Here is a 19,928-nt window from a genome sequence, read left to right on the forward strand (position 1 = left end):
TGTCGCCCAGGCTGAAGTGCAGTGGCATCTCGGCTCACTGCAAGCTCTGCCTCCCGGGTTCACGCCATTCTCCTGCCTCAGCCTCCTGAGTAGCTGGGACTACAGGTGCCTGCCACCACACCCGGCTAGTTTTTTGTATTTTTAGTAGAGACGGGGTTTCACCGTGTTAGCCAGGATGGTCTCGATCTCCTGACCTCGTGATTTGCCCACCTCGGCCTCCTAAAGTGCTGAGATTACAGGCGTAAGCCACTATGGCCTTTTTTTTTTCTTCTTTGAGACAGAGTCTCGCTTTGTCTCCCAGGCTGGAGTGCAGTGGTACAATCTTGGCTCACTGCAACCTCCGTCTCCTGGGTTCAAGCAATTCCCATGCCTCAGCCCCCCAAGTAGCTGGGACTACAGGTGTGTGCCACCACACCTAATTTTTGCATTTTTAATAGAGACAGGGTTTTGCCATGTTGGCCAGTCTGCTCTAGAACTCCTGACCTCAAGCGATCTGCCCACTTTGGCCTCCTGTAGTCCTGGAATTACAGGCATGAGCTGCTGCGCCCAGCCCATAAGGTTTCTTATGAACAAATATGGTTGACAACCATAATAACTAATGATAACAAAATAATCGCTACCATTTACCGAATTCCTACTGTATGCCAGGCACTCACTGCCTTAGGCATGTCATATATGTTATTCATAGTTCTCAAAATAGTAGCTTGGCAAGATAGGTATGATTTTTCCAATTTCCCAATGGAAGAAACTGAGGTTCAGCTAGGCTAAATAACGAAACCAAATCACATAGTGTTTACACTGAAATTTCGACACAATCCTATCAGACTCCAAGGCCTGTGTTCTTTTTACTAGGCCATGGTACCTCTTCAATAACTCTGTACATTTAAGGTAGATAGCACTAGTATTTCAAAATGAAAAAGCTTTAGAAGACTAAATATAACCCCTTCTCCCCAACAGCGATCGCAATATTCATTTATTAACAGATAAACTATAAGGGGCTAATGTATAAGAAGAAAATTCCAGGCAGAGAACCGATAACATTTATATTTGTGTTTTGTTTTTTCCTGGAGAACTTATTTCTGGACACAATTCATTCCCTGACAGTGCCGACAGACTATTTGCCACTTTCTACCATGACCTTTGCTGGTGAATTAAATGCCTGTACTTTAAACAGAAGAGAACCAAGATTAACTTCTCCTGAATATAATCCTGAAAAATAAACTATCTGGTGACTGGACAACTTCAGCCTCCAAGAGTTTTAACTACAGGAGATCAATTTACCCAAAGATAATCTCTCTCTCTTTCTTTTCTTTTCTTTTCTTTTCTTTTCTTTTCTTTTCTTTTCTTTTCTTTTCTTTCTTTTCTTTCTTTCTTTCTTTCTTTCTTTTTCTTTCTTTCTTTCTTTCTTTTTTCTTTTCTTTCTTTCTTTCTTTCTTTCTTTCTTTTTTTTTTCTTTTTTTTCTTTCTTTTTTTTTCTCTTTCTTTTTCTTTCTTTCTCTCTCTCTCTCTCTCTTTTCTTTCTCTTTCTCTCTCTTTCTTTCTTTCTTTTTTTTTTTTTTTTATTATACTTTAAGTTCTAGGGTACATGTGCACAATGTGCAAGTTTGCTACATATGTATACATGTGCCATATTGGTATGCTGCACCCATTAACTCGTCATTTACATTACGTATATCTCCTAATGTTATCCCTCCCTGCTTCCTGCACCCCACGACAGGCCCTGATGTGTGGTGTTCCCACCCTGTGTCCAATTGTTCTCATTGTTCAATTCCCACCTATGAGTGAGAACATGTGGTGTTTGGTTTTCTGTCCTTGAGACAGGTTGCTCAGAATGATGGTTTCCAGCTTCATCCATGTCCCTACAAAGGACATGAACTCATCCTTTTTTATGGCTGCATAGTATTCCATGGTGTATATGTGCAACACTTTCTTAATCCAGTCTATCATTGGTGGACATTTGGGTTGGTTCCAAGTCTTTGCTATTGTGAATAGTACCACAATAAACATACATGTGCATGTGTCTTCATAGCAGCATGATTTATAATCCTTTACCCAAAGATAATTTCTTAAACAGGATTAACCACTTAGGAGCTGTAGAGTTTGATCTTTAGGAAAGAGGGACAGTGCCAGTAACATTATCATCATCCTGCTTTTTGATGCCATCCCAGCAATTCAACTTCTAGATTAGGGTGTTTTTAAAAAAATATATACTATTGTAGAAGAGATAGACACCATAACAAAAGGGGATAATGGGCTACTATGTAAGAGATAGATACCAGAACAAAAGGGGACAGGACTATCCACAACTTTCCATGTAATTTCGATATTAAAAGTACAGCTTGGGCCGGGCGAGGTGGCTCATGCCTGTAATCCCATCACTTTGGGAGGCTGAGGTGGGTGGATCACCTAAGGTCAGAAGGTTGAGACCAGCCTGGGCAACATGGTGAAATTCTGTCTCTACTAAAAATATAAAAATTAGCTGGGCGTGGTGGTGGGTGCCTGTAATCCCAGCTACTTGGGAGGCTGAGGCAGGAGAATCACTTGAGTCTGGGAGGTGGAGGTTGCAGTGAGCTTAGATGGCACCATTGCACTCTAGCCTGGGTGACAAGTGGGAGACTCCGTCTCAGAAAAAAAAAAAAAAGTACAACTTAAAAGTATACTATTTGTATTAACGTTTAGAATTTCATTATGCCCCAAATATAAAGAAAATAGCAAAATCATTGCTTACGAAATATCTCAAACAGTTTAACCTTCATCTTGCATGTTAAAAAAAAAAAACCCTTCTTTTACATGTCCATTAGCAAAATTAATGCTAGGGAGATGAAAACGTATGGTAAAGCTGTCAAAGAGGTATTTGTATGACTTATAACATTATAGATATAATAATTTTTAAGAAATTGCAGATAAATTAAATGTTCTTGGTAATAATTTTATTTTGTGAATATTTACTAAGCATCTACTATCACATTTCTTTGAGTTCGAGGTGTCACTGACTGTAAGGTGTACTACTATTTAATATTCACCACTATTTCATAATATGTATAACAGAAAAAAATGCTGCCAACTATAAGAAGCTGTTGCCTATAAAATACCTCCTACTTTAAAAAAAGTATTTCCTTGTTTTTGACAAAGTTGTATATATTTAAGGTGCACAATGTGATGTTTTGATGTTCATATACATTGATTAATCACAATTTATCTGTCCATCGCCTCATATAGTTACTATTTTTTTTTGTTGTAAGAACATTTAACATCATTTACTCTCTCAGCAATTTCAACTTTCAATGCATTTTACCATGTTGCCTCCTAGTGTTAAAGAGATGTTAAAATGGGCTGGGCACGATGGCTCATGCCTATAATCCCACCATTTTGGGAGGCCGAGGTGGGTGGATCATTTGAGATCAGGAGTTCAAGACCAGCCTGGCCAATAAGGTGAAACTCCGTCTCTACTAAAAATACAAAAATTAGGCCAGGCATGGTGGCTCACGCCTGTAATCCCAGCACTTTGGGAGGCTGAGGCAGACGGATCACGAGGTCAGGAGATCGCGACCATCCTCACTAACATGGTGAAACCCCATCTCTACTAAAAATACAAAAAATTAGCTGGGAATGGTGGCAGTTGCCTGTAGTCCCAGCTACTCGGGAGGCTAAGGCAGGAGAATGGCATGAACCCAGGAGACAGAGCTTGCAGTGAGCTGAGATCACGCCACTGCATTCCAGCCTGGGTGACAGAGCGAGACTCCATCTCAAAAAAAAAAAAAAAAAGAAAAATTAGCTGGGTGTGGTGGCAGGCACCTGTAGTACCAGCTATTTGGGAGGCTGAGGCAGAAGAATTGCTTGAACCCAGGAACCAGAGGTTGCAGTGAGCCAAGATCATGCCACTGCACTCCAGCCTGGTGACAGAGCAAGACTCCATCTAAAAAAAAAAAGAAAAAAAAAAATTTACAGACTTGAGATAATTTGACCTAAGTCGGACAACTACAAAATGGCAAAATAAGAACTGAAGTTTATCTGACTGCAGAGTCTATGCTCTTTAGCACAATTTGATAATATCACTTTGATCAATTTGCAGAAATAGCTGTCATAGAGGATTAGACAATTTGGGAGAAGGCTACTTTGTCCTTTAATTCAGTAAATCATTTCATAAAATGCAATCAAATTTAGGCTGATATAGAGAACATGTAGTTATACATATTTCAATTCATTTTTATAAGAAGGTAAAATCAGAAAGCACATATAAGGGGCTGTCTTAAGAGAGGAAGTACTAAGGTATCTCTTGGGGTCTGTACCTGTGTCCAATGTCAATTGCTGTTGACATTTTAGTCATTTACACCTATATGGTACAAAACCTGATGTGATGATGATCTTCAATCATCATAAAAGGGTATATGTAGCTTGTTCCATTGAAGAAGATTGGAAAGGGAAGAATCCATGTCAAATTTCAGAAAGATTTTGGTAAGAAAAATCTAGTTAAAACCATGGGTAGGCACTAACTGTAAAGTTCAATGCAGGCGGCACATTCTTTTAAAGGGTCATAACTGAGGTGTTGCTACGATGGTCTCAGTGTTGTAAGTAAAATTTTGGTTTATTTTTATAAAATATTACTTATTTTATATTTTACTTATAACACTGAGACCATCATAGGAACTCCTCAGTTATGACCCTTTAGAGGTACTGTGACCTCTAAAAGTAGCATGATTTTATATGGCCTAAAATATAAATTACAAAAACCAAAAATGATCCTATATATGAATAGAAGTAGCTGTTACTGAGCACTTGCTCTATGCCAGGCACTATGTTAAATACTTTACCTAAGTTATCTTATTGAAGCCTGTAAATATCTAGGATATATTCATTGTTATTTTTACTTAGATGAGAAACTGAGGATTAGGGAAGTTAACAAAATGATCTGAATCACACAGCCAGAATCAACATGCTACACAGCTCCAGGAGGGGTCATTTGCATCCTAGACTATGTGAATGCCTGATGGCATTATGTTACAGCCACACATGGTGGTCCTGCCAGCTAAGTGCTGGTAAAGCCAAGATTCACATCCAGGGTGTCTAATTCTAAAACTTACTCCATACTGCTAACTCTATGCTATGCACAGAGTAGTTTTGCTCCCCCAAAGGAATATCTATTTATTTCTAATTCTTGAAAAGTTCAATGATTCAATATTTAAAATATGTAAAATTTTGCAGAATATTGTAACAGACACCTATCACTTAGATTTACTATAATCTTGTCATATTTGTTTCGGGGCCTTTTTCTTCTAAAAAAATAAGAAAGTAGATATAGCTCTATTTGCCTTCCTTTCTCCAGAGAGTTTACTGTTCTTGAATTATATCTTTACAACTGTATTCTTATGTTTTATTAGTATATATACCTTTTTTTTTTTTTTTTTTTTGAGATGGAGTTTTGCTCTTGTCGCCCAGCTGGAGTGCAATGGTACGGTCTCGGCTCACTGCAACCTCTACCTTCTGGGTTCAAGCAATTCTCCTATCTCAGCTTCCCAAGGAGCTGGGATTATAGGCATGCACCACCATGCCCAGTTAATTTTTGTAGTTTTAGTAGAGATGGGGTTTTGCTATGTTGGTCAGGCTGGTCTCAAACTCCTGACCTCCAGTGATCCATCTGCCTTGGCCTCCCAAAGTGCTGGGATTACAAGCGTGAGCCACTGTGCCTGGCCAGGATATATATAGTTCTAACAGTATATATAAGAACTTATAAAATTTTCATAACTGGCATCATACCGTACCTTTACTTTTGCAATTTTATTTGTTCACTAAATATTCAATGTTATGGTTTTGAGATTTATCCATGATGATACATGTAGATCCAGTTCATTCTTAACTATGATACAGTATTCCATAATTTATTTATACATTCTCTTTTGGATAAGAATTTAGGCTAGTTCTACCTTTTCTGGCTACTATAAAAACATTTGCACCCTTGTATGCACTTTCCAGTGTGTATGCATATGGAGTTCTTGCTTCCTTAGCAGTTTCTCCAAATTTAGTATTTGAAGACTTGAAACTCTTGCCAATCTCATCAATGTGAAATTGTTTCAAATTGCATTTCTCTAATTACTAATGAGGCTTAGTGTCTTCTGATGTTTGTTGTCCATTTAGGTTTCCTCTTCAATGAATCACTTAATCATATTCCTTTTTATTTTTATTTGAGATAGGGTCTTACTCCCATCACCCAGGCTACAGTGCAGTGGTGTGATCATGGCTCACCGCAGGCTTGACTTCCTGGGTTCAGGTGATTCTCCTACCTTAGCTTCACTTAGTGATATTCCTTACCCATTTCTCTACTGGTTTTTTGGCTTTTTTTTTTTTTTCCTTTTTTTTTTTGAGACAGAGTTTCGCTCTTGTCACTCAGGCTGGAGTGCAGTGGCGCGATCTAGGCTCACTGCAACCTCCGCCTCCCAGGTTCAAGTGATTCTCCTGCCTCAGCCTCTCTAGTAGCTGGGATTATAGGTGTGCACCACTACACACAGCTAATTTTGTATTTTTAGTAGAGACAGGATTTCACCATGTTGGCCACGCTGGTCTCAAACTCTTGACCTCAGGTGATCTGCCCACCTTGGCCTCCCAAAGTGCTGAAATTATAAGCATAAGCCAGCGCATCTGGCCAGCTTTTTCTTTTTCAGAAAGAAATTGTAGGAGTTCTTTGTAAATTTTGGACCAACACTTTGTTGGTTAAATGTATTTCAACTACCTTCTCCTAGTCCATGGTTTATCTTTTAATGTTTGTGCTTTATATGGTTTTATATTTTAAAGTAGGAAAAGTTATCATATTTATCATTATGTTTTAAAAAACACTGATTAGAAAAGTTCTTCATTATACTTGTAAAGGTATTTTAGAGTAATAATAATAACACTAGGCCGGGAGTGGTGGCTCACGCCTGTAATTCCAGCACTTTGGGAGGCTGAGGTGGGTGAATCACGAGGTCAGGAGATCAAGACCACCCTGGCTAACACGATGAAACCCCATCTCTACTAAAAATACCGAAAATTAGCCGGGCGTGGTGGCATGCACCTGTAGTCCCAGCTACTAGGGAGGCTGAGGCAGGAGAATCACTTGAACCTGGAAGGCAGAGGTTGCCGTGAGCCAAGATCACGCCACTGCACTCTAGCACTCTAGCCTGGGAGACAGAGTGAGACTCTGCCTCAAAAAAAAAAAAATAATAATAATAATAATAACAACACTATATGCCAGGCCATGTTCTAAGCATATTATAGATATTAATTAATCTTCATAACAACCCCACAAAGTGGGTACTATCATTATTTCTATTTTACAGATGAGGTAACTAAGGCATTGGGGGGCTTCTTCTAAATGTTTTAAAGTTTTACTTTTGGGCATTTAACCAATCTAAAATTTATTTTTGTGTATGACATAGCTAGGAATCCAGTTTTAGTTTTATCATATAATTAACAAATTTCTCAGTATTATTTATCAAATGAGCCATCCTTTCCCCGTTGATCTGTAATGGCTTTTCTGTCTTATACCAAAATCTGACTCATACTAGAGTTTCCCAGTCTGTTCTATTGGATACTAGTCTTTCCCCGCACCAATACCATATGGATTTAATTATTATGGTATGGGTTTTGGGGCAGTGATTCTTCTGTCCAAATTCTATTTCTTCAAAGTTGTTTTAGCTAATTTTGGTCCTATGACTTCTGGGATTACCTTGTGAAGTTCTTTTTTATTATCTATCTATCTATCTATCTATCTATCTATCTATCTATCTATCTATCTGAGACTGAGTCTCGCTCTGTTGCCCAGGCTGGAGGGCAGTGGCGCGATCTCAGCTCACCGCAAGCTCCGCGTCTCGGGTTCACGCCATGCCATTCTCCTGCCTCAGCCTGCCGAGTAGCTGGGACTACAGTCGCCCGCCACCATGCCCGGCTAATTCGTTTTGTATTTTCAGTAGAGACAGGGTTTCACCGTGTTAGCCAGGATGGTCTCCATCTTCTGACCTCGTGATCTGCCCTCCTCAGCCTCCCAAAGTGCTGGGATTACAGGTGTGAACACCGCGCCCAGCCTACCTTGATAAGTTTTACATAGTATTGCTGGCATTTCGTTATAAGCCCTTTTTAAAACATGCAAATATTTCTGCTGAGTGGCCCCCAAAATCAATATGAATAACTTTGATCAATTTCCTTTGGAGTGAAATAAAGAGTAGCACCATATTATAACCTAAAAAAGAAATTAATCACCTCAATATCCATCAATACAAGACGAGTTAAATAAACTACGGTATATCCATGTAATGGAATAATATGATGCTATTAAAATGATGAAAAACATGTCTAAGTTAGTCATATAAAACAGATCTCCAAGATATTATTAAGTGAAAAACCAAAGTACAGAACCACATATATACGTTATCTTGGGTGTGAAAAGGAATATAGGAAGTGTATGTTCATGTTTGCTTGTATATTGACTAAGAAGATCTGGAAGGATGCACAAGTTAATAAAGTGGTTCCCTGCGTGTGTTGGCAGGGGTGGGGTAGGAACTGTGTAGACAGGGCAGGGGTGGAAGAATACCTTTCACTGTATGTCTTTTTATGTTTTTTGATTCACAAACCTTGTGATTCTGCTACCTAATTGAAAAAAATAAGTAAATATTCAAATTTTCCTCCAGGAATTCTGTTTGTTTGTTTGTTTTTGTAAATTAATACTTCTTTAAAGTAAAAAAAATCCAGACAAATTGTGCATTTTTATCATATGTCGTTTTTGTTGGAAGGGGTCAATGAAACATTGGCAATGTAATATAAAGTATCCCAAGTTGGCCTAACATTTTAGGAAGAGAGAAAACCGTAGTCTGTGAATCAAACTAGAACTCAGAAATTCTTATAGGATCAGTTTGGAAACCTGAATAGAATTACATGAAATTAATATCTTAAAAAATTAGATGAATAATTTATTTAGGCCAGGCACAATGGCTCATGACTGTAATCCCAGCACTTTGGGAGGCCGAGGCAGGTGGATCATCTGAAGTCAGGAGTTCGAGACCAGCCTGGCCAACATGGCAAAACCCCATCTCTACTAAAAATACAAAATTAGCCAGGTGTGGTGGTGCATGTCTGTAATCCCAGCTACTTGGGAGGCTAAGGCAGAAGAATTGCTTCAACCCAGGAGACAGAGCCAAGATTGTGCCACTGCAATCCAGCCTGGGTGACACAGCAAGACTGTGTCTCAAAAAAAAAAGAAAAAAAAAAATTTTTTAAAAACTGATTTTTAAAAAAGTTTTAACATTTTTGATTTAAAATTTACAAAAATATGTAGATAAAGGCAGTATTATGCTGTAGCTAGCTCATACTGTCTTTGGAAGGCCCATTGTGCACATCTTTCCCCAGTTTCACATTTAGTGGATAGCATTGGCTATAGTAACAGTATCTACACCATGGAAATTTGCAAAGCTACAAATCAAGGCCTTTTCCCCTCTCCACAAGAGATTCATTTGTTAAATTTACCAGTATACCACTGGATAGAAGTAAGTTTAAGATATATTAAAGTTCAAAATATACAACCAAAGGAGAGATTCTGTGGCACTTTAGACAATTTTAGATAACTGCAACAATATTTGGGGAATAACTTCATGGCTGAGGTTTATCTTCTAACACAAGGTTTTCTTCACAGTTGTGCTCTACATGGGTCAAATACAGTTTTAGAGTCAGATCCCTGATAAGCTTTCTATTACTTTTTCAGATTTCTCTAATACAAGTTGGAGTATAAATTCAGGTAATGGAAACTCCCATAAAGGTAGGACATATATTATCACTCATAGTATGGAGAATGGGTATTTTTCATATATTACTGTGTACTATTTTGTATTTCATTTGTTAACTGCCATATCTGCTTCAACTCCTTCAATTAAATTAATAACATGAGGTTGGGCGTGGTGTCTCAAATCTGTAATCCCAGTGCTTTGGGAGGTCGAGGTAGGCAGATCATTTGAGGTCAGGAGTTTGAGACCAGTCTAGCCAACACAGCAAAACCCTGTCTCTACTAAAAAAATACAAAAATTGGCCAGGCTTGGTGGCAGGCGCCTATAATCCCTATAATCCTGCACTCAGGAGGCTAAAGCAGGAGAATTGCTTGAACTTGGGAGGTAGAGGTTGCAATGAGCCGAGATTGCGCCACTGCACTCCAGTCTGGGTAACAGAGCAAGACTCTGTCTCAAAAAAAAAAGAAAAAAGAATAACATGAAAATGTAGCAGAGAGAAAGCAATTTTCAGTGTTATAGAGTATAAAAAATATAATAAATTCATTGCCTAGCACACATATACCAGTAACTCATTAAGTAATAGCCAGATGAATAACTCCTAATTATAATGATTCTTAAAAATACAATGAAAATTAATCTGCAAAATAGAATTTTTAAAAATACAATGAAAACAAATAACTCTTTACTCACCCAATTCAATACAAGTGATGCCAAGTGACCAAATATCAACTTTCCCATCATACTGTCCTTCATCCATAGCTAAGATCACCTCTGGAGCCATCCTACCAAACGTAAGGTACAAAACTCAAGTTGTAGATTAAAAATAAAATTTCTCCAGTAAAGTGATTCGATGAAACAGCTGTTCTTAAGGGTATTCTGAAATTGTATCTGCTAGAGAGATTATTTCCTTACACAAATAATTTTGAAAACCATTATTCAAAATATAATCTGCTTGGTGATTTACATGACACAATACATTATTTTCAATAAAGACTGGCTCCACCCCTTACTATCAGTTTGATCTCAGGCAAGTTACTTAACCTATCTGTACATCAGTTTCCTCTTCTGTAAAATGGAGATAATTCTCATAGCAACTTTACAGATATTTGTAAAGTATGAATATACATCAAATACTTAAATAATTACTTTGCAAAATCTGATTATATTGCTTTATATAGTTCCATAAAGTATTTTTCAAATTGTTTAAAGTAATTAAATAAAGCAGGAAATTTTTTTTTTTTTTTTTGGAGACGGAGTCTGGCTCTGTCGCCCAGGCTGGAGTGCAGTGGTGCGATCTTAGCTCACTGCAAGCTCCGACTCCTGGGTTCAGGCCATTCTCCTGCCTCAGCCTCCGAAGTAGCTGGGACTATGAGTAGCTGGGACTACAGGTGCCTGCCACCATGCCTGGATAATTTTTTGTATTTTTAGTAGAGACAGGGTTTCACCATGTTAGCCAGGATGGTCTCAATCTCCTGACCTCGTGATCCACCCGCCTCGCCCTCCCAAAGTGCTGGGATTACAGGCGTGAGCCACCACGCCTGGCCTCTTTTTTGTTGTTGTTGTTGAGAGTCTCACTTTGTAGCCCAGGCTGGGGTGCAGTGGCGCCATCTTGGCTTACTGCAGCCTCTGCCTCCTAGGTTCAAGTGATTCTCATGCCTCAGCCTCCCGAGTAGCTGGGACTACAGGCATGTGCCACCATGCCTGGCCATATTCTTTTAAAATAATTAAACAACATGAAAAATACTTTATGGAGTCATATAAAGCAAATAATCAGCTGTTCCAAAGATACTAAAACCTACAAAAACCCCAGGTTGTAGTAATGGTTACTTTACTTGTTTGTCCATAATGCATCTTCATTAGGAGGGCAGGGGCCCTATCCATTTAATATGCTTTGAACAGAACTGTACTCTATTATGATGTGTAAGCAGTTGCTTGGTAAATGTTATTTGGTGATAAAAAAAAAATTCAAAGACTGGCTGATTATTTTTAGTAGGCAAGTAATTTTGCAGAGGTCTAAGTCATTCTGTAAGGCATAATGAAATTCCAACGTGTCTAGGAAAGGAAGGAAAAGAATCTGGAAAAGAATAGGGTGAAAAACTCTTGAGCCAGACTGACAAGCTAGGTAACCTATCAGAGAACTCAACAAAGACAAGAACTTGGATTTCTTTCATGAAAGGTACCATCTCTGCTTGTTGACTAGTCAGGGAAGGTGAAAGAAGCTGCCCTGTCCTTACCTGGAGGCTTTTGCCTCAAGAGAAAAGTTCAAAAGAAACTGCAAATGAAATAGAAAACCTGAACTTGGTCAGCGAATTGATAATCCTGCTCAGTTTACACACAGTGACACCAACCTTAATGACACAATTTAAAGTCACTGTAAATTTTATACTAAGCCAGAGTGTTTCTTTTTATGCCAGTGGGTTTTCTATCCTTCTCAAATGAAATCTCCTTTTGAGGCACATTGGTAAGACACTGTCACAAAATCGAGCCAAACCAGTACCATGAGTTCATGTATGCAGATTTTAAAACTGTGTCATACAGCCTAATTCTACATACCAGTAAGGTGTGCCCACGAAGGAGTTGGCAGGAGAAGCCATTGAGGCAGATCCAAAATCAGCTAGTTTTACCTGACCTGGCTCTGTTAGAAGAATATTTCCTGCTTTAATATCCCTATAGGAAAAAATAAAAGGGTTAGAAAATTACTTTTCAATTTTGATTATGGAATAGGTCAGAGCATGCAATTAATAAGACAAAAAGTTTATTAAAAAACAAAAAACAAAAAAACACCTTGCTCAGATGGCCGGGAGATTTAGTAATTACTGTATGTCATAAGGGGCCCAGATTCCTGGGGGTACTTGCAGGTAGGTCACAGTAATTACTGAACGGTAGAGCTTTCTTCAGAGGGAGGGAATACAATGAGAAAAAAGGCAGACATGGCGAACAAGGAAACCTATTCAGCTGCTATACTTATAAAAGCATATTCTTAAAGGCTAAATCCAGTTATCAATAGTATTCCCTGTGCTGAGAAAATTGGTGCCAATTGTAACTGCTTTTTCTGCTTTTCCAAATTATGTGACATTTTTGGAGCCTAAACAAACCTGCAGTGATTCCGTATTGACCACCTACTAATAAACCTCAACTACACACATACCTTTTCTTTCTTGCCTGTGACCCTTTCTCTCTGCCTTTAATTATAACTGCAACTCTAAGGCATTTGAGGTACATGTTATATAGAAGGTGATATTTTAAAAATAACTCTGTACAGTAAAAGGAAGACCCTGAAAGATCAAAACAAACAAGGATTAGGGGTTAGGAAATTGCATGTCTATTGTATTACTACAAAGAATTGCACGTGGTTACTACTAAAGCTAATAGAGGTATTATATAGTAAAAAGTTTGAAAACTCTAATTGAAAAAATTCATTTTTCAGTATGGTAATTGAGAATGAGAAGGTGTGGATGGATTCCTTATTCTTTTAAAAAAAGGCATGAGGTGTAGCGAGCACTAGAAACCATGAATTGGAAGTTGATGGTCAGTGAAAAGATAAAACAGAGAAGATGAGGAAAATTTATGTCAAGCTGAAAATGATAAGGTTCAAATGCTTCAAAATAACTTTTGTAAAAACTTCCCTTGAAAATTCAGTTTCCTTCCTCATGGTGACATTAGGCATTGGCAGACAGAACTAAAAAAAAATGCATTATTTATTTTTCTTCACAACAGAAACATGTATTTACTTATCTTTAATTAGGAGATTGAATTGCCTTTTAAATCAAAACAATAAAAATCTGAGACATAGTATTTACTTTTAATTTTAAAAAACATTCTTTATAAGTATATTGACTCTTCAACAAATTATTTTACATACTAAAGAAGATAAAGTATAATAGAGACTAAAACATTAAGTTAATGTCCAGATTAAGGTAATGGCACAAAAAATTGAATTGTAGCTTTAAATAAGAGCAGGCAAACTAATCACAAGCAAGTTGGCAGTAGTATTAACACCTTGGTACCAAAGACATATATTTACAAAAAGTTGTCAGATCCATAGACATTATGATAATTTTATTTAATCAGTATTTATTAACATGATTAGGTTCACTCTTTGTCCTTCATTCCCAGCAGGATTTCGGTCTGCCTATCTTTAGGAAGTTCTGCTTTTGTGGTACCAGTAAAGTGGTCATGGCTACACTGGGGTGATTAAAACAGAAGCAAAAGAGGAACCATAACCCAATAGTTTCACTTCTTCCTAGTAAATGCCAGTTGTTTTCTTTCATTTGTGAGGCATCTCAGATTCTTTATACCTACCTAATATTTCACTACTCCTCCCCTCATTCACTAATGTAACTGTACTAAAAGTTCATTACTGAGAGGAGGAAAGATTGGTAACATCTTTCTCTAGAAGTTAATGGAGGGAGGGAGGTTGCAGGGAGGAGAATGGTGTTGTGGTAGAGAAAATACAGGGCAGAGAAAAGCCCTAGAACAGGAGTTAAGAAACTTGAGTTTCAATCCTTAATATATTACTTAAATTCTGTGAAACTCTGGGCAAGTTAAGTCTTTCTGAGCCCTGGTCTCTTCATCTGCCAAAATACAGTGAGGATAATATCTTCCTAAGTATCCATATGAACTATACAGAAATATGAAATATTTTAAAGTTACAAAATAGCATATATTTATATAAGACTAGCTTGTTATTTGTAATAGGAAGGGACAATAACTCTGCTAAGAGATAAATATATGCAGGGAAGGTTAATTTTCTTTTCTTTTCTTCATGATACAGTATCTAAAGATTGCTGGGCCCCTTTTCAAATTTCCCTGCAACACTTAGCCTGGAGAACAGTTACCTACTGAACAAAGATGATATAATTGTGGATACGTAGGAGAGAATAAGAGATAGAAGCTAAATTCTGGCAACTTTATCCTTCATATCCAGAAGCAGCAATCTATTTGCTTCCCATAAATGCTTAGGCAACTTAAATTGGAGCATGCACTAATTTTCAAGGTTCCTGGAATAGACAGTCCTGTAACTGAAATGAAACATAACTGGTGTCTAATCTTACCTATGAATCAATGCATGAGAATGTAGGTAGGCTAGTCCATGCAAGGCTCCATGAGTAATGGCAGCGATCTCCACTTCCTGAAGTGGTTTTTTATGAACTGAGGAAGGGGGAAAAAAAAAAAGTCAGTAGATGATCAGTTTCATTCCTCATTTTATTATTTTATACAGCTATACCAGACTGAGTTACATACTTTCTCACATGACAATTTGGGAACACATTCACCTAAATATATAGGATACAGATTTTCTATAGAAGAGAATAAGTGATCAGACAACAGGAAACCCAAGTGCATCAACACAAATGACCCTTCAAAACAAAAATAAAACAAAGCCTGATATTCCTTAAATGATGTATTGTTAATTTACTTATCAGTTGCAAGCCAAGTCACACTGATTCCAATTAACCAGGCCCAAATTAACCAGTCCCTTCCAACATTTTAAATGTCTGGAGTGTTCTAGGTTATATTATTCTCCCCTGCCTCAAAGCCATCTTTAATTACCCCTTCAAACTATAGGTTTTCATTATTTGTGAAAGCAGCTAATAAGCAATTTCTATTCAGAGATCAACAGTGATTTAATTTTTTTTTTTTTTTTTTTTTTTTTTTTTTTGAGACAGGGGTCTCACTCTGTTACCCAGGCTGGAGTGCAGGGTTCCAATCAAAGCTCACTGCAGCCTTGAACTTCTGGGCTCAAGTGATCCTCCTGGCTCAGACTCCTAAGTAGCTGGTATTACAGGTGTTAGCCTCTGTGCCTAGCTCAAGATATTTTTTTTAAGTAAATTTTTAATACAGCCTCTGGTTATAGCAGCATCTGCAGAGAGGAACTGGGTCAGCAAAGATTTCTGAAAGGGTGTAATATCAATATAATGTGAGACTGTCTCTCTTTCACATATATCCATGAATATGATGTTTTTGGCTACACATACTGTATCACATTAGCCAAACATTTTGGTAGTACCTGCCCTGGATGGGCCATGAACTAAAACAGCAGAAAGACTGCTAACATCACTCAGACACTTTCAGTGGCATTGAAGAGATGAAGTGTGCATAGCTTATCCACACAACCCTAAAGCCCAAGCCATCGTTCAATTAGTCTGCCCAAACTACACTTTAGTGTGGTGGTAGATAATATTCTGATAAAAGTAAAACAGAAAGGAGAGTTTAATTCCTTCTTTCTTACCTTCTAATAAATCAGAGGCTGAGCCTAAGCAATATTCCATCACCAACTATAAGAGATTAAAATAATATTCAGAATAATGAAAGTTAATTTAAAAACCGCTGAAACCAACTAACCAACCAACCAAGGAACTAAGAATACTAGGTGAATAAATATTCTGATCTACCTCAACTTGGACTGAATTTTTGTCATCTGACACTAATTGATTTTTATAATTTTCTTTTTTTTTTTTTTTGAGACAGAGTCTTGCTCTGTGCCCCAGGCTGGAGTGCAGTGGCGCGATCTCGGCTCACTGCAAGCTCCGCCCCTCCCCCCCCCCCCCCTCCGTTTCACGCCATTCTCCTGCCTCAGCCTCCCGAGTAACTGGGACTACAGGCACTCGCCCGGCTAATTTTCTTGTATTTTTAGTAGAGACGGGGTTTCACCGTGTTAGCCAGGATGGTCTCGATCTCCTGACCTCGTGATCCGCCTGTCTCGGCCGCCCAAAGTGCTGGGATTACAGGCTTGAGCCACCGCGCCCTGCCAGATTTTTATAATTTTCATCATCTCACTTTTTATTATTTCTTGCTTGAAATTGGCCTAAAGATTATTGGGGGACTAGATATAGAAATATTTACTATAAATGGTGAAGCCAAGATTGCCAATTTATTTATTAACTCCTTCACTACTGTATTTCAAAAAGGATTCAGGTGACTATGTTGTACTATAAATTTGTAACTCAGAAAGTGGCAAACAAATACATGAGCCAGTAAAATCTATATTGGGGTTATACCAGTTACATAAAATAAACCAGTAAGTAGTAAATTCCTTTTTCTCACACTTTAAAAAGTTTTAAACAAGAAACAGATATAATTTTGAACTGAATCTGAAGATGTAGCCTGCTATGTATCATTACATTACCTTGAATCCCTGAGATATATCTGTTATTTAAATTTAGATCTTAAAATATTTCCAGAATAATACTATAATACTATTGATAGGCTGGGTGCAGCAGCTCACGCCTGTAATCCCAGCACTTTGGGAGGCTGAGGCAGGCGGATCACCTGAGGTCGGGAGTTCAAGACTAGCCTAGTCAACATGGTGAAATCCCATCTCTACTAAAAATACCAAAAATTAGCTTTGTGTGGTGGCTTGCACCTGTAGTCCCAGCTACTTGCGAGGCTAAGGCCGGAGAATCGCTGGAACTCAAGAGGTGGAGGTTACTGATAGTTGTTGGGTTTGCAATCTGTGGAGGCTTTCTAAAAGTAAAATGAGAAACCTCTTTCTTTACTCTTTTTTTTTGAGACGGAGTTCACTCCTGTTGCCCAGGTTGGAGTGCAATGGCACAATCTCAGCTCACCGCAACCTCTGCCTCCTGGGTTCAAGTACTTCTCCTGCCTCAGCCTCCTGAGTAGCTGGGACTACAGGCATGCACCACCATGCCTGGCTAATTTTGTATTTTTAGTAGAGACAGGGCTTCTCCATGTTGGTCAGGTTGGTCTCAAACTCCTGACCTCAGGTGGTCTGCCCACCTTGGCCTCCCAAAGTGTTGGGATTACAGACATGAGCCACCGCGCCTGGCCTCTTTCTTTACTCTTATCCTAGATTTTTAGGTGTCCAAGACTACTGATTTGTAGTCAAGGTCAAAACTATCATGGCTCAGCAACCAATCTCCACACACACATGCAAGCATTCACACTCCTACAAATTATTACTTGGTTATTTAAAAGAATAGTACATGCTTATTATGAAATATAAATTTCCTATAATAAACTAGACAAAACCAATATCAACATATTGGTTCCTTTCATTAAAAAAATTAATGTGAAAATATATTTATATATATTATGTACCTTGCATTACTGAGATAATTTAGAATATGAGAAGTCTAGAAGTTTAAAATTTAGAAACTATTATACTTTTATAGTTATATATTATAAATATCAATATATCAATATCAATACATAATATGAACATATTAATATTATAAATATAAGTGTACTATCTCTATATTATATGGAATGCAATTAAATTAGATATAACATATGTATAATACTATAATAGTTACATATTACATAAAATTATGTCTTATATGTTATAGTTTTACAGTTATATATTTATGTAGTATGTACTTTGCATTTCTGGCATAATTTAGAACAATGAAAGGTTTAGAAGTTTAAAATTTAGAAACCATACTATAGTCTTCTGCTTGACATTAAAAACAAACAGATTCAGAAACATTAAACTTATTTCTTATTAAGAAATGGAAGATTCCACATGAGTAAATGTTATAATGAACACTAGCCTTTATGTGCCCTACTTTTTCTTTAATCAATTTTGATGGAAGCATTTCTAAATTTTATCACATAATTTTCTAATTTTTAAAAGTAACTGAATATGCATATGTAACCTCCTTAAACCGAGTACATGAAATGTGAATATAGAACTTTAAAATTGAATAGAATGAATATGTTTCTAGCTGCATTAAATTTTTTTAATTACATGTTTAAAAACTCAGCATTTTTGTCACAAATATTTTTTCCCCTATTATTCTGTAACACAAAGGCACCTGAGCTGGTTGTTTGCTCCTGACACTAAACAGCTCTGGCTGCTCTGCCTTTAAATTATTAGGTCTGCTTTCTAGCTCCCCTGACTTTTTCCGTATGGTCAAATTATTCTTGTGACTGCTTGTATGCATGTATCTAACAGCTCAGTTCCTTACAGCTGTTTCTGATTGGTCTATCAGATCAGTTGTAGACAGAAACCAGGTAGCCAAGCTTATTAGCAGTCTATATAATCTAAGAATAAATGAGTGGCTGGGTGCAGTGGCTCAGGCCTGTAATCCCAACAGTTTGGGAGGTCAAGGTGGGTGGATCACCTGAGGTCGGGAGTTTGAGACCAGCCTGACCAACATGGAGAAACCCCGTCTCTACTAAAAATACAAAATTAGCCAGGCATGGTACTCAGGCGGCTGAGAAAGGAGAATCACTGGAACCCAGGAGGTGGAGGTGGAGGTTGCGGTCGGCCGAGATTGCGCCATTGCACTCCAGCCCGGGCAACAAGAGCAAAACTCTTGTCTCAAAAAAAAAAACCAAAAAAAAAAAAAAAAACAGAGAAAACAAGCTTCAAGTAACAGTGTGGAGGATTTTCTGAAGACTTGAAATACATGAGATTTTAGCACTTGGATTTTGTAACATTTATTCTGCCTGCTTGAAATCCCTTTCTTGACTCCTTCAAGACAGCTGAGATTGCCAGAGAGCTGATTTCTAGATAATGACATACTTCTGTGATTAATTTCTTATTTTCAGAATGGAAGCAATAGCTCTACATAAGAGTTGCTTGAACAGAAATGTGTATGTTTGTATACTGTTTGATAGTCTATTTAGGAACAAAAATTCCATTCCATAATTAGAGATCACATACAGGAAAGGAGTTGGTACATGGTAAACAATAAATGTTAGTTAAATTGGAGTTTAAGTAGGAATGTACAATTTGATAAAGTAGAAAACATAACATTTTCATGTCCTAAACGTGCCTAATGTGCCAACCTAAAGCCAGAAATACAATCATATAAAAATGTACTAAGGGCCGAGCACAATGGCTCATGCCTGTAATCCCAGCATTTTGGGAGGCTGAGGCAGGTGGATCACCTGAGGTTAGGAGTTCAAGACAAGCCTGGCCAACATGGTGAAACCCTGTCTGTACTAAAAATACAAAAAATTAGCTGGGTGTGGTGGCGTGTGCCTGTAGTGCCAGCTACTTGGGAGGCTGAGGTTCAAGAATCACTTGAACTCGGGAGGCAGAGGTTGTAGTCAGCTGAGATCGCACCACTGTACTCTTGCCTGGGCAACAAGAGTAAAACTCTGTCTCAAAAAAAAAAAAAAAAAAAAAAAAAAGAAAAAGAAAAAAATATATATGTGTGTGTATGCATGCATATATATATATATACACACACACACATATATATATCACACTAA

General features: G+C 37.7%; 2 protein-coding genes across 7 annotated transcripts in view; one reads left to right on the plus strand and one right to left on the minus strand.

Moving 5' to 3' along the window:
* Positions 1 to 19,928, plus strand: part of SUDS3 (SDS3 homolog, SIN3A corepressor complex component) — a 1,028,644-nt gene that overhangs the window by 830,466 nt on the left and 178,250 nt on the right. The gene's annotated exons all lie outside the window — the stretch shown is intronic.
* TAOK3 (TAO kinase 3) overlaps positions 1 to 19,928 on the minus strand; it is a 230,835-nt gene that overhangs the window by 78,561 nt on the left and 132,346 nt on the right. For 5 of the 6 annotated variants that reach the window (XM_050747905.1, XM_050747901.1, XM_050747900.1 and 2 more), the window contains exons 6-9: positions 15,976 to 16,021; positions 14,798 to 14,894; positions 12,297 to 12,410; positions 10,434 to 10,525 (exon numbers count right to left, since the gene is read on the minus strand). In XM_050747905.1, the coding sequence (XP_050603862.1) occupies positions 10,434 to 10,525; positions 12,297 to 12,410; positions 14,798 to 14,894; positions 15,976 to 16,021 (349 nt within the window). Of the gene's footprint in view, positions 1 to 10,433; positions 10,526 to 12,296; positions 12,411 to 12,527; positions 13,423 to 14,797; positions 14,895 to 15,975; positions 16,022 to 19,928 lie in introns of those variants that run through there. The other variant, XM_050747906.1, reaches the window with a different exon arrangement.

This window comes from Macaca thibetana, chromosome 11, assembly GCF_024542745.1.
Source record: "Macaca thibetana thibetana isolate TM-01 chromosome 11, ASM2454274v1, whole genome shotgun sequence".
Lineage (NCBI taxonomy): Eukaryota > Metazoa > Chordata > Mammalia > Primates > Cercopithecidae > Macaca > Macaca thibetana.